This window comes from Ctenopharyngodon idella, chromosome 19, assembly GCF_019924925.1.
Source record: "Ctenopharyngodon idella isolate HZGC_01 chromosome 19, HZGC01, whole genome shotgun sequence".
NCBI classification, from domain to species: domain Eukaryota; kingdom Metazoa; phylum Chordata; class Actinopteri; order Cypriniformes; family Xenocyprididae; genus Ctenopharyngodon; species Ctenopharyngodon idella.
The window spans coordinates 25856297-25871292 of NC_067238.1; the positions used below are offsets into that span (position 1 = coordinate 25856297).

The window sequence follows — 14996 nt, forward strand, 5'->3', positions numbered from 1 at the left end:
TGTACCCAGCATTAGTCAGCTTAAACTGCAAGCTCACGTTCATCTGCCTCGACAACCACATCTCAAAATCCCATCAACAACTGATGTATAGAACCAATTTCCACTATACATTTTTTTCTTTTTCAATAATACGTTACTTTTGGATGTACGTCACAATATGGAAGAAAAGATCTGCCACTGCTTCCGTTTCGTCGCTACTTTAAAAATACAGGCAAGGAATAAAGTGGGCCAGATGCAGAATTTAAACAAACTGCATATGAATGGATGAAAGAACAAGCTTCCTTTCTTTCGTTTGTTGCCACTGACCTGCCTTTAGACATGGGGGAAGAGAAGAAATAAAAATAGCTTGTAAAAATCAATCCCTTATGGTGGAAAAGAGCTTCTTGGAATTCTTTTGTGCCTTCTCCAGTGTCGGCCTGGTATGGTGGCCATGCCGACATGAGGATGAGGAGGTCAGCTCTTTGTCTGCAGATACTGGTTAAAGATGACCATGATGGTTAATGAATACTGACACATCACTTTGTTTTGGCCAAGGAGACATCCTGCATTGTTAAGAAGAGAGAAAGAAGGAGCTAGAGAAATTCCTGAGAGCATATGGAAGAGTGATACAAGTTTTCACGCAGTACACAATCCCAGCTGTATATCCCCATGATACAGGGGTCTAATTCTGCCAAATGATTTAAATCGAATGTCTGAGCGGAACCATTTCCTCTTCCCTCACTTTCCAATATACACATTATACAGAATACATACATTGTATGCATAATCTAGCAAGAGGGGATGAGGGATTCAGTCTGACAGGGCTCTGCATACGTTTTCCACTGTTTTTCTTGTAAATGTCCCTGAATCAAGAGCGAGTGGATAAAGAATTTATTCAGAAAATAATTTCCCAGCCCCAGAGATTCAAAAACAAGCAGTTGGTGGACCCCGTGAGCAATCAAATACCAAATTAAAGAGAAACACTGAAAAATCCATGAGAATGGAAAGAGAAAAAAGTTCACAGACCACAATGCTCACAGCTACCTCTAGTGGCTTGATGTAATAAAACAATACACTTACACAATGAACGCATTATTCGACACACCAATGTGAATAAAATCACATGGAAACTAAAAAAGGGCTAAAGTTTATAAATCCGAATCCATATGCTAACCGATGGGAAGTAGAGGTAGTAGTAAACTTTCCATTTGTGATTGACGAGGTGTGGAATTCTGGAAAAAGAAGCCTGGATCATGACGTAAGGTGATTAACAGGTGTCAGGAACGGACTTTGAGCTGCGCTGGAGAAATGAATGCCTTTCAGCGGACAACCTTCCCCTTCCCACCAGTCCGCACGACCTTGAACCCCTCGGCTGCACCATTAAAACGCACTGGCTCCCAAAACAGCCCTGTCCTGCACACGCACCAGTGAACCTCCAGGCCCTGATTGCTTCCACGTTGCTTGAGTAAACATCTGAGACGAATTAGGCCCTTGTTATTGTTGTTTAACTCTAACCACATCGTGCTGCTGCGCTGTAGGAATAACAGTCCCACAATGCAAGGGCCAGTACACGACAAGTCGAGGACGGTGATGGGGGCCACCGTGACACTTCATTACATACGTGTGGAGGGACCTGCCACAGGCTCAGCACACACAGGTCCCATTATCTACATACCTAGACCCCTACCAGACTCCCCTTAACACCATTGGCCCTTTCTACAAAACGTGCGTCTCCCAAGACTACGGCTCTGTTCTTGTCGAACATGGGGCCCTTTCTTCAAATGTTGGTTTTAGATTAGCCATCTAAAGTTGTTTGCGACACAAGCGTTAAAGACATGAAAACAGAACTGCGATATGGTTTGCACAAATGAGCGCTTTATTAGAACTTAGAGTAAATATTAGTTTATGTCAAAGGCCTATTGAGTAGAAGAATGAAAAATGAGGGGCTGAGCCACGGTTGTTCATAGTCAATGATTTATTCAATCGGATTATGATACACGGCTAAATAAATTAAACCTTCTCTGCCTTATGTCCGAGTTAAATGCAATAAGAAAAACAAAAAAGACAAATACAAAAAGAGAGTATTGTCCTGAAATACAAAACATGGACCAGGTGGAAAGAACATGCCATCCTTGTTGACACATCGAGAGAATCTTCTCGACGGTGAACTCTCATTGCAATACTTACAATGTTTTATTGTATCATAAGAAGAATTGGTTGGTCTTCCCTTGACCAAAATGGAAGTTTTTGGTTCCCAGCCCAACACAGAAAAGTCTCACGGGTCAAAGGTTAGTGTCTCTCAGCCTCATTCATCCCCAGCTGGCATGTTCTCCTCGATCCTTTTGATGAACTTCATCCGAATTTCTGTCACATTGTCACCTCTTAGCGTGTCCTGAGCGAATCGCACATCCACCGCCATTTGAACCTGCAGGAGAAAGAAAATGACCATGAATGGCAATTGAGGGTTATCGGAAGATACATCAATTCATCTCACGCAAACATGCTCCTCACCATTTCAAGAGCTCCTCTCAGCACTCCACAGAGCAGGTTGGAGTAGACCAGATTACTGTGGTTGTCAGGAAGCTCTACAAAGTCCACCAGGGGGTTGCTTTCGAGGATAAGAGAGAACTCGTCTCCAGCAGGACTCCAGTTGGTCACGCTGGGGGTGATACCCAAGTACATCTTGAAGGCTACCTGTTAATGTGGACACAAAAAGGCCCTTCAGTCTTCATGTTAACTCGCTTGCCTACATCTATGATGTCAAGGCCACATTTAAGTGATTTTGCAGAGCTGCCACATTCTTTTTAGGTGCTGTATTCACACTCCGAAATGACTTGAGAGGCTTTTGCACGACTGCACAGTATGGGTTTAAGGAGACGTTTTTAACCCTTTGAATGTAATTAAATGGAAGAAATTGTCAGGGCAGGCCATTAGCAAACCAGAATATCGCTCATTTTACATCACAGTAACAGTATATATCACAATGTGGGACATTTTGCAGGACATTCAATAAAATGGTTTATATGTTACATAAATAAAACATGTTGTAATGTCTATTTTAGATAATCAATACTTCAAAATGAATGTTACTGATTTCAAAATTTTCCATTTTTACTTGGAACCTGGACACACGGACACACAGACACACACACAGACACACACACACAAACAAAAGTAACACTTTATTTTAGGGTCTTTTAACTAGTTGCTTATTAGCTTGCATATTTCTAGAATATTGGCTGTTTATTAGAACCTATTAAGCACATATTAATGCCTAATTTATTCTGCATGACCTTATTCTACTTTCTTAATCCTACCCAATACCTAAACTTAACTACCTTAATAACTATTAATAAGCCGTAAATTAGGAGTTTATTGAGGGAAAAGTCGTAGTTAACAGGGAATATGTGTACCCCCATACTAAAGTGTTACCAAAAAATATATATTGATATATATATATAAATATATATAATATTGATATTTAATTATGCAAGCTCATTTCCCCTATTTTTTTGTTTTTTTGACATTTACACTTTTGTCATCAAATCTCAAAATTAATATTCATTTCATTCTGTACATTATAATGTTGTGATGCCAAAAATCCCTTGGAGCCAGTGCTGTTTTTGTGAATTATTAAAAACCATTTTCGGTAATTGAAATATAGCTGAAACAAAACTAAATATAAAACATTAAATTAAAAAAAAAAAAAAAAAAAAAAAAAAAATCAGAAATGATGTCTTGGCAAGTAACAAACAAATAAAGTTTACTTGTAGTACTAAAATCACTAAAACTAAAATAAAAATTAATTAAAGCTATATATAAATATTATTAAAACCCAAAAAACGACAAATGCACATAATTACATTTCTTTAACTTAAACTAAAATTAAAATGAAAACTGAAAATATAAAAATAAAAGCCAATGCAAAATATTAATAACTATAATAGTACATAATTAATACTAAATTAACTGCTTGGAGCATTTAAAACAATTCCTTTTAATTTTTATTTATAATGAATTAATAGAAAATTATATAGATAGAACTTTAATACCGGCCATAAATTGAAAATTATCAGCTTATTGCACTGAACAAATGTTTAATATCCCTTGATTACATCTCTAGCTTCACATTATGCAACACTGAAGTACAAAACATAATAAAATAGCTCCGATTTTAAATTCTGTTTGGAAGAGCCCCATTTGAAGCTGTAAAACAACCGAAATACACACACCTCTGAGAGCACACCATTTGAATTCTATATTAATGCTCCCAGTCAATTAGCCTAAACGCTTCACATTCTAACTCTCATTAAAGTTATATTAAAAAGTGTTTTAAGACCCATAGTTTCAGGATTCAGATCAGGGTCCCAGCAAACCGATGCGTTCTGGATTAACATTTGACGACGTGGCACACGTAGAGGAAAGTGAGGAGAGAAAGACAGAGAAAACAGAAGAAAGGAGAACAGACAGACAGAGACCAAGCAAGCATGGACAGGTGACGGACAGCGGGAAGAACGCTCTGTCAATCCTGTCAGTGTGAACCCTATACGCTTAGGGTGAGGTGCAGTGTTTCGTAAAAAAAGCACAGTCTGTGGCTCTCCCAGACCAAAGAAAACAAGCCGAGAGGAACATGAGTGTCTCGGTTCACTCTAACGCCACACAAACGGCTCGCCAGTTGGCTTTGCGGTAGCATAGCGTGGATGTTTCTCAAGCTGTGTGACTCTGAAAAATTAAAAACGGTAGAAAGATGTGATGAAAGCTAAGAAAGTATGTGGGCTACTGCAGGTTGAAGTTCAAATTCCAGTCACTTGCTTGCACATTAACATGCTTGCTTGCTTCCTGATTCTCTCTCTTTCTCTCTCGTCTGGCCTAAGGGAGGGCTCAGCATGCGATCTGATTGGTTCAAAGTACTCACGTTACCTTTGCAATGACATCGGCCGTTTCTCGGAAATCGTGACACCTCCCCACGCTGGACCGAGCCAAGAAGTCCTCAATCAGACGCACTCCGATATTGTATCCCCTTGAAAGGATGGAAGAGAAGGGAAGCTGTGAAACTGTGTCATTGTCAGAGCAACTTTGCTTTCATTCGCCCTCATTTCACCCACCAACGCAATCTTAAGAGCTGTAGTCTCTTTTTACTTTGAAGGTTTTAGTAAAGTCCTTCAGCTTCAAGGACTTGGACAAACTTGTTTGGCCAGAGAGAAAGTCAAATCTTGCTCTTGCTTATATCATATTTGATGCTTTAAAGAAGCAGGAGGAAAAAAGATTGTATTACAGACGTGTTGCCAAACCCAATATCAGTGGGACTACTGGATTAGTTCAAGGCACGGTTTAAATGAAAAGACCACTCAGCCAAAGAATACACGCTGCCCACTGATTCTCTAAATCACAGCGGTTGGACTCCACGCATCCTCATTGCTTTTCCCACAATCTTTAAAACAGGGGTTCTCAACTGGTTTTGATTCAGGGCTCAGATTTTACATTGGACATCAAGTAGCGACCCAACATAGTACAATAATTCTTCATTAAACAAAAGTAACAAAAATGTACGTTCCCACTTTATATTAGGTGGCTTTAACTACTATGTGCTTACATTTAAATTAATCATTTGATACAATGCACTTATTGTGTACATACATGTCTTTACATTGTACTTTTATTTTAAAAAATACCTGTATGTAATTACACCTGTAATTAATTCTGTTATTAAATCTATTTACACTTTAACCCACACTTAACATTACCCATACCACTAAACCTGTCCCTAACCTTACCCGTATCCCACCTTAATAGCGGCAAAAGTGTTTTTCAATACAATTTGAACACAATAAGCACATTGTACTTATTTTTTGATTTAAGTACATAGTAGTTAAGGCCACCTAATATAAAGTGGGACCAAATGTACTTGAACATAAATTCTCGTGTGTTACGCAGCTCATTTCAGCCTCCGGAAGAGATTTGTTCTCACGCGTCAAGCAAGTACGGTTAAGCTTCTGTTTGCTGATCAATGTTTATATGTGAATAAAAGCCTAAATTCAAATCTGTTCATATAAATCGATCAAGTCTCTTCAGAAAATTTGGACTAAAGCACTCAATTCATATGGATTAGTTTTACGATCTCTTTATGAACAGAAAGCTCTCAGATTTCATCAAAAATACCTTCATTTTTGTTACGAAGATGAACGAAAGTCTTGCGGGTTTGGAATGACATGAGAGTAAGCAAATGATGACAAAATTTTGTATCCCTTTAAGCAGCAAATCAGCATATTAGAATGATTTCTGAAGGATCATGTGACACTAAAGACTGAAGTAATGATGCTGAAAATACAGCTTTGCCATCACAGTAATAAATAATGTTTTATTTTATCTTACTTATTACTTGTTATTTTAAACTTTAAAAATTCAGAATATTACTGATTTTTTTGTACTTTTGATCAAATAAATGCAGCCTAAGCATAAGAGATTTTTTCCAAAAACATTGGAAAATCTTACCGACCTCAAACTTTTGAACAGTAGTGTACATGCTTTTTATTATGTCTATCGATTTTCTCTGCTGCACAACCCACCAGTTGAGAGAACCACTGCACTACAATGAGATGTAAACGTGCTAATACACACACACAAACAAAACACACAGACACACACACAAAAACATCAAGACTCTCATCCAGTCTTTCATCTGGATCCACTCTAATGGTGGAATAAAATTTGAGAGGAGCAGAATCATGCATTTGAAAAACCAGGGGTGTAACCTACAGCTGCACGATTCATTTAGCAGGGTGGGGAGAGAGACCGCTCTCAAAAAACCTGGAGTGGCACATTTTATACTCTCAATACCACCCAACCCAACTTCAGCAGACTGGATGGCATGGTGGGACGGGGCAAACACCACACCTAATACACTAACAGCCTACACCCAGCACAAACATTGACAATACAGCATCCACACTAAGCCCATCGGAACTCTGCTCCACTCGTACATGTTAAATAATGGAAAACTGACTGAACAAATGTAAAAGATATGAAGACCAGTTACAACATCTGAAAATCTGACCATATTCCTTTAAACTAAAATCTTGTTGTTTAAAAGAAAATACAAAATATTCATGTCATTTGTAAACGGTGAATACAATGTGAGCAGATTGAAAGTCATGGAAGGGAAACGGCAGACTCACATTTTATCCAGTTGTTTGTTGACCTCCTCATCATTTTCATAGTCTTTACACAGCTGAGTGACCAGGGCTCCATAAGTGAGAGTGAATAATTCTGAATTCTGTTCAAGAGAAAGACCAACACAAAATTACCCACCACCATATTCACTCAGAATTTAGTGTTTACCTGAGAAAAAAAATTGACACTGAACACTAATGCAAAATAATGATAAATGTTAAAACACAGCTTTTCATTAGATTATCATGGAGCTATTTTTTGCTAACAGCAACGTTTAAAGGTGTTTTAGTGTGTAAATGTTAGTGGCATCTAGCGGTGAGGTTGCGAATTGGAATATAAAGAAGCTACGGTGGCCAACACAGGACAAACATGTCATCATCTGACACAGCAGAGAGTAGCCAGTCAAGCAAACGTGCTCTGTAGAGCTGTTTGTCCATTTAGGGCTACTGTAGAAACATGCCAGCGCAAAACGGCGACTTAACTTGTAAGGGGACCCGCGGTGTATGTAGATAGAAATAGCTCATTCTAAGGTAGTAAAAACATAACGGTTCATTACGTGCGGTCTTTATACACCACTGAAAACATAGTTATGTATATTATATTGCATTTCTGTCAATAGATCTTCTAAAATTTACACATTGCACCTTTAACTGTAATGTTCAATTTATTCTAGGGAAATAAAAACAGTTCATGCGTTGAACCATGCATTAATTTGTATTTACCATGCAAAGAACGTGCATTTCCAACCAGCCTGTGACCCATTTTTATTTACTTGACATTTGGTGAGTGTTATATTTGCACCTGGTTTATATATTTACATTAGCATAAAATTATTTAAATAAAAATAAATAAATAAAATCATATCCATAGACTTTGGTATATGACTCCAATGTTATTTTAAAATTCCCATTTCCGTAGATAAGAACATGGGAATTTCATAAAACAGGGAACCAGCATCTTTTAGAGAGGATCAGAAGTCTGAGATCATTAGACAAATGTGTCTATTTTGCATTTTTTTTTTTTTTTTTTTAATTATTACAACTTCTTTTTTATTACAAATTCTATTGTGAGCATAACAATTTCAGTCGTTCAATATGGTTTTAGATTTAGGAAACTCCGCTATATAGGTTGTATAACAAATAACTCAGTCCTGTGTCATTATCATCATCATCATCATCATCACCATGGGTAATCTTCAGGTCTGAATGAATGAGAGCACACAGTGGTCTTGAGCGCCCTCTCACGGTACAACATGGAGTTGTTAAAGACACATGCATATATCAAAATGTAACCCAAACAAAATAACAAATCGAAAAACGCATGCATTACACAGCTGGATAAATCTATGTGCGTTTCTCTGCTTTCACTACTGTATTGTTTAGTCTGTACTAAGAGTACAGCAATGCCAACTCCCTTGTGCAATAACATTTGTGCTAAAACAAAATGAATGACACATAATGCAATGAAAGCATAACGAATCTATCATTAAAAAATTCCCCAAACGATACTTGAAAAATTATTTGCATTTCACAAGATTTTTTAATTCAAAAGCCATCCATGACTAATGGAAAGACTAAACTCATCTCTCATCTCAATTACCTACAGGAATAAACTAACGTACGTCTAAGCAACAAGTACACTGCAGTATATTTATTTTTTATACAAATAAACAAACACTGCTCCAATAAAAATGTTATTTATCCGTCGATGATTATAATAGCATGTTAGCTGGCTGCCCTGCGTTTGACTGAGATCTGCGGAAACACAACACACACTCACCATTTTCTTGCTGTCCGTGGCTCTGTTCGACTGCCTAGACATGTTGTCTAATATTACAGGTGTGTACACAGATCGCTTACAGGTAATATTTTATTAATCTGCTCAGTGCAAAGACAGTCCCGTGATGTTGTTCCTGTCACTGCGATGGATTTACTTCCTGAATCGCCGCTGACTCGCCGGAAATGTTGCTTCGCTTTGGACTGTGGGTATTGTAGTCAAACTGTAGTTCTGACCACTTAATGTGTTTGTTGAATGTGTGTTATGTTATATTCTTCACAATTAATCAACACTCCACAACATTATAGCAGTATGGACAGAGTTGGAGTCATGACAAGAGCATAAGTTGCTGCTTCATTGTAAGTACACCTCACTGCAATACTTGCAGATATTCAATAGCCTACTCTTTGTCTGCACCTGCACTACAGTATCTCTCTACTAACCTTGTGTGTTAATTGTTGATGTTGTAAATATATTTTATATGGTAAATGTTTTGCACAAGTAGCTCAAGAGACACTGTGTTTGGTTTCTTACCCTGCTACTTGACTTGACATCACTTTGCAGGACAACCTACACATCACTGAAGATGTGTTCAGGTACATCACAAGATGTGTGAAAAGACTTGGTTATAGGCTAAGTATAAGAACAATATTTATTTATTTATAAATTCATTTTGTTGAGAAGTATTTATATATATAAGATTTATACAAAACGTTTGAGGGCGTTCTTGGTCATATTTGTTTCCTGCTGCTCTTCAGAATTCACAGGGAGTATAGTTCTTCAACAAGATTTTGACACTAAAGTTTATTTAGGGTAAAAAAAAAATCTATTTCACTTCGGAGAAAATAATTTTCCTTTTTGAACCTGTTCTTTTATAACCAGGATGCCTTTGTGGCTTGTTCCAACCTTGCTGTGTTAGCAAATTTAGAACAGTTTAGACAAATTGTGATCAAAGCAAAACAAAACTGAAATAAAATGAAATATCTTGCATTCAGATCAATATTTCATCTCCATAAGAGCCATATTAAGTAGAATAATGTACAGTCAGATGGTCAGTATGGCAAAGTAAACACTGACAGGTTGATCAGAAGATTGAGTTCAGTGTTCCTGGCCATTCTGTGATCTCTTTCTTCTCACATGATAAAATAATTTCAACACAAATAAGTTGATTTAATGTAATTTTATTTATTTATTGTTTTGAAGTATAATATTGTCATCTTGATTGCATTTCAGGTGGACAAGAGAACCATTTGAGATGACCATGACCATGATGTGTTTTCTACTGTTTGCTCTTTACAGTATATCATGATACTTACTTACCTTTATAATCAGTGTGGATCAGTGGCTATGGAAATGTTTTGTCCGATGTGGGAGTTTAGATCTCCGCAGGTTTTTCTATGGGAATGCAAGAAATGATTCTGTTATTTGACTGGTTCACATTCTGTCACTCTTGTTAACATCCAGTGATCAATGTAATTAGTAAACAAAGTCCCACACAACATACCTATGAATGTCTTATAGTGAGATTTCATGAAATGGTTAGTGCAGCCAAAGTCCATTATCTCAACCTCCTATGGGAAAAATAAAATGGATGAAGAGGAAACAAATGGGTAAAGAAACTGCTGTAAATTTGAAGCCCACAAATAAACAAAATGTGTACATTTACCAATATAGAAGCAAGTAATGCTCTCTCTGTCAGGATGTTGCTATTTTTTTCCCCACAGCTTTCTGATCTATAGTGGGAAAATAATTCAACAAAGTGATGTTGGTATATGCAGAACAAACTCCAGTAAACGCAAAATTATTTTGTGCAATATTTTTTTCTTAATTTGCTTACACCTTTGGATCAGTGGTCAAATGATTAAGAGTCATTCCCATCATCCTTAGTGTCACTCCCAGAGTCCTTGTTGTTGCACACTGATGCACACTTTTGCTGATTGTCTATAAGCTTGTTGGAGATGCATTGGCGCTGCTCAGACCGATCGGCGTATGACATCAAAGTACCGCGAGAGTGTTTGGAGAGCATACGACTCCTTAAGCTTTTGAATCGCTCTCGGGTTACTTTGATGTCATACGCCGATCGGTCTGTGCAGCGCTGATGCATCTCGAACAAGCCTTATGATGCTTACTTACCTTTATAATCAGTGTGGATCAGTGGCTATGGAAATGTTTTGTCCGATGTGGGAGTTTGGAACTCTACAGCCTTTTTTCTATGGGAATGCAAGAAATGATTCTGTTATTTGACTGGTTCACATTCTGTCACTCTTGTTAACATCCAGTGATCAATTTAATTAGTAAACAAAGTCCCACACAACATACCTATGAATGTCTTATAGTGAGATTTCATGAAATGGTTAGTGCAGCCAAAGTCCATTATCTCAACCTCCTATGGGAAAACTAGAATGGATGAAGAGGACACAAATGGGTAAAGAAATTGCTGTAAGTATGAAGCTCACAAATGCTTCCAAAACAGCTTGATTTGTGTGCATTTACCAATATAGAAGCAAGTAATGCTCTCTCTGTCAGGATGTTGCTATTTTTCCCCCACAGCTTTCTGATCTATAGTGGGAAAATAATTCAACAAAGTGATGTTGGTATATGCAGAACAAACTCCAGTAAACACAGAATTATTTTTGTGCATTTTTTTCTTAATTTGCTCAGACCTTTGGATCAGTGGTCAAATGATTAAGAGTCATTCCCATCATCCTCAGTGTCGCTCCCAGAGTCCTTGTTGTTGCACACTGATGCACACTTTTGCTGATTGTCTATAAGCTTGTTGGAGATGCATTGGCGCTGCTCAGACCGATCGGCGTATGACATCAAAGTACCGCGAGAGTGTTTGGAGAGCATACGACTCCTTAAGCTTTTGAATCGCTCTCGGGTTACTTTGATGTCATACGCCGATCGGTCTGTGCAGCGCTGATGCATCTCGAACAAGCCTTATGATGCTTACTTACTTTTATATTCAGTGTGGATCAGTGGCCATGGAAATGTTTTGTCCGATGTGGGAGTTTGGAACTCTACAGCCTTTTTTCCATGGGAATGCAAGAAATTATGCTGTTATTTGACTGGTTCACATTCTGACATCCTTGTTAACATCCAGTGATCAATGTAATTAGTAAACAAAGTCCCACACAACATACCTATGAATGTCTTATAGTGAGATTTCAAGAAATGGTTAGTGCAGCCAAAGTCCATTATCTCAACCTCCTATGGGAAAACTAGAATGGATGAAGAGGACACAAATGGGTAAAGAAATTGCTGTAAGTATGAAGCTCACAAATGCTTCCAAAACAGCTTGATTTGTGTGCATTTACCAATATAGAAGCAAGTAATGCTCTCTCTGTCAGGATGTTGCTATTTTTCCCCACAGCTTTCTGATCTATAGTGGGAAAATAATTCAACAAAGTGATGTTGGTATATGCAGAACAAACTCCAGTAAACACAGAATTATTTTTGTGCATTTTTTTCTTAATTTGCTCAGACCTTTGGATCAGTGGTCAAATGATTAAGAGTCATTCCCATCATCCTCAGTGTCGCTCCCAGAGTCCTTGTTGTTGCACACTGATGCACACTTTTGCTGATTGTCTATTAGCTTGTTCGAGATGCATTGGCGCTGCTCAGACCGATCGGCGTATGACATCAAAGTACCGCGAGAGTGTTTGGAGAGCATACGACTCCTTAAGCTTTTGAATCGCTCTCGGGTTACTTTGATGTCATACGCCGATCGGTCTGTGCAGCGCTGATGCATCTCGAACAAGCCTTATGATGCTTACTTACTTTTATATTCAGTGTGGATCAGTGGCCATGGAAATGTTTTGTCCGATGTGGGAGTTTGGAAGTCTACAGCATTTTTTCTATGGGAATGCAAGAAATTATGCTGTTATTTGACTGGTTCACATTCTGACATCCTTGTTAACATCCAGTGATCAATGTAATTAGTAAACAAAGTCCCACACAACATACCTATGAGTGTCTTACAGTGAGATTTCATGAAATGGTCAGTGCAGCCAAAGTCCATCATCTCAACCTCCTATGGGAAAACTAGAATGGATGAAGAGGACACAAATGGGTAAAGAAATTGTTCGATTGAATAACATCCTTCAAAAATAACTCTAAATTCACTTTACCAGAATAGTAGCATGTAATGAGTCTGATTTGCTCCATCTCTCTGCAGCTTTCTCATCTACAGAAAGGAAAAAATTAACCAAAAGTTTGTTTAAAATAAACGTTTGTATTGGTACAGAACATTTATACTAGCAGTAGATTAATATTTGTATATAAACAGCAAACTTCTAAAGAGCTGTATTCACAACACATCATGGTCATGTCCACTTTGTCCTATTAGAAGCCTATTAAGTCATCCAATAAGTTAATCTGATCTCTCTGTTCACTTTGCATTTACAAATGTTAGGGACCATTCACACAGAATAATTTTTTTTTGCGTTTATAAAGATGTGTCATGCACGAGACGCTCCAAAAAGATGCAAACGCAACGGTCAAACACATACTGTATGTTTAGCGCATTTTTCCATTGAAGGAGCAATGGAAACGCAGCTCAAAAGAATGCAAAAACGCAGGGCAGTGGAAAAACGTGAAAGTTTTTAAAAGTTCTTTCAACTTGAGCGCCGCGTTTTTAGAATGCGCCATGCCAGAGACACTGAAAAAGAGACGGTCAAACACGTCCGTTTAGCGCATGTTAACATAAAAACCAAAAAAAAAACAAAGCAGTGTGATGTGGAACTGCTGCTGATAACAACGTTGTTCCTCAACGTTGGTAAAAGATCAAACGTTGATAGTATATTCTGCGTAGTCTTCTCTGCACGCAAGAGGAGGTAGTCTTCTGTCTGACAAGCAATGATTCCCACCAGTTTATCAGTATATTATTTTTGTGACGTCACAAAGCTCTTGCCTTATGCACTGTCAAACAGTTCTGAAAAAAGACCGCTGCCCGTATCCAGGCAACCGATCTGTTACACACCGGTGCTACTTTCATGTATCTCGGATCACTCCGCGGTCTTTCTATCGCTCTTTATTCGCTCAATCTTTATTCAAACGCAAGAAAGAATAGCTAATTGTGCGTCAAATGAATTAGCAAATAAATAGAAAGAATGTTCAGATGTACAACGAAGCGGTAAGAGAGAAATGCTTGATGTGAGAGCTTATCCGCATTATTTATAACGTAAGAGCGGGCGCAGATATTTTTTTAATTTATTTTCTGGCCTCCATGTCATCTGCTGCGTTATTTTTTTTTTTTGCTGTACGAAACAGCTCATTATGGTGCTTGTTATTGCAAACTGGTATTTCTTACCAACCATATTATTAAATATTGCCGTAATTATAAACACACTGGTTTGTAGAGCAAACAGTTTTGCCGTTTACTGCACTTTGTTGTTCTTCTAGTAGCCTATAGACCTTATTTACCAGAAAAAAAAGCGCGCCGCCATCTTTAGAATATTGTCTTTGAACTTCCGTTTTTGCGGTAGCTCTGTATATTTCTATGGCATCGCTGTTGAAGAATAATTAGCTGGTGAAGTGGATTTACCTGTTGTAGAGTTAATGAAAGTCATCATGAGCATTGTTATGTTTAAAGCAGATGTCTTAACAAATGTCAGTAGACCGGGAAGATTTTAAAATGAGCAGTTCTTTCATAAATACATAAGATCGCTGTGGAAATACACGCCGGAAGTCAAAAGACAACGAGCGCAGCGCTGAAAAGGGGCGGGGCTACATAAGGTCTATAGCGGCTAATGAAACGTAAGTCTCGCACACTGACAGAAAATAGATCGCAAAATAACTAGTCTGGTAACATGTACATTAATATTTTTAATTGATGTATAGTGTTCGTTTTGTTGCTAAGCCGATGTTTACTACTTTGCTTTTGACTATTTTTTCTTGGCAGAGGCTTTAAGACCATCTATAAGATAATAAATTATGTTCAACTCAAATCAGTATGTATGTCCATGTATTTATTTATTTTGTAAGTAACCAGCGTAGTAACCGTGGAATAATATACAGTGAGCCGGTCATTTAATTATCACAATATAATTCCCTTTAGGAGTCCTCACACT

The 14996-nt window shown here is 37.8% G+C and overlaps 1 protein-coding gene and 1 long non-coding RNA gene across 2 annotated transcripts; both read right to left on the bottom strand.

Moving 5' to 3' along the window:
- Nucleotides 1–1936: 1936 nt before the first annotated feature.
- Nucleotides 1937–9125, bottom strand: trappc3 (trafficking protein particle complex subunit 3). Its single transcript, XM_051873476.1, has 5 exons — nucleotides 8929–9125; nucleotides 7155–7252; nucleotides 4900–4999; nucleotides 2491–2673; nucleotides 1937–2404 (listed from the first exon to the last, which is right to left on the bottom strand). The coding sequence occupies exons 1-5, from the start codon at nucleotides 8968–8970 to the stop codon at nucleotides 2285–2287; spliced, it is 543 nt and encodes a 180-aa protein (XP_051729436.1). The 5' UTR covers nucleotides 8971–9125; the 3' UTR covers nucleotides 1937–2284.
- A 1042-nt stretch (nucleotides 9126–10167) lies between these two features.
- Nucleotides 10168–14655, bottom strand: LOC127501267 (uncharacterized). Its single transcript, XR_007926574.1, has 13 exons — nucleotides 14471–14655; nucleotides 13056–13111; nucleotides 12892–12969; nucleotides 12412–12782; nucleotides 12243–12307; nucleotides 12069–12146; nucleotides 11589–11952; nucleotides 11419–11484; nucleotides 11245–11322; nucleotides 10763–11135; nucleotides 10592–10658; nucleotides 10430–10496; nucleotides 10168–10320 (listed from the first exon to the last, which is right to left on the bottom strand). It is a non-coding gene; the product is annotated as an uncharacterized LOC127501267 (long non-coding RNA).
- Nucleotides 14656–14996: the final 341 nt, after the last annotated feature.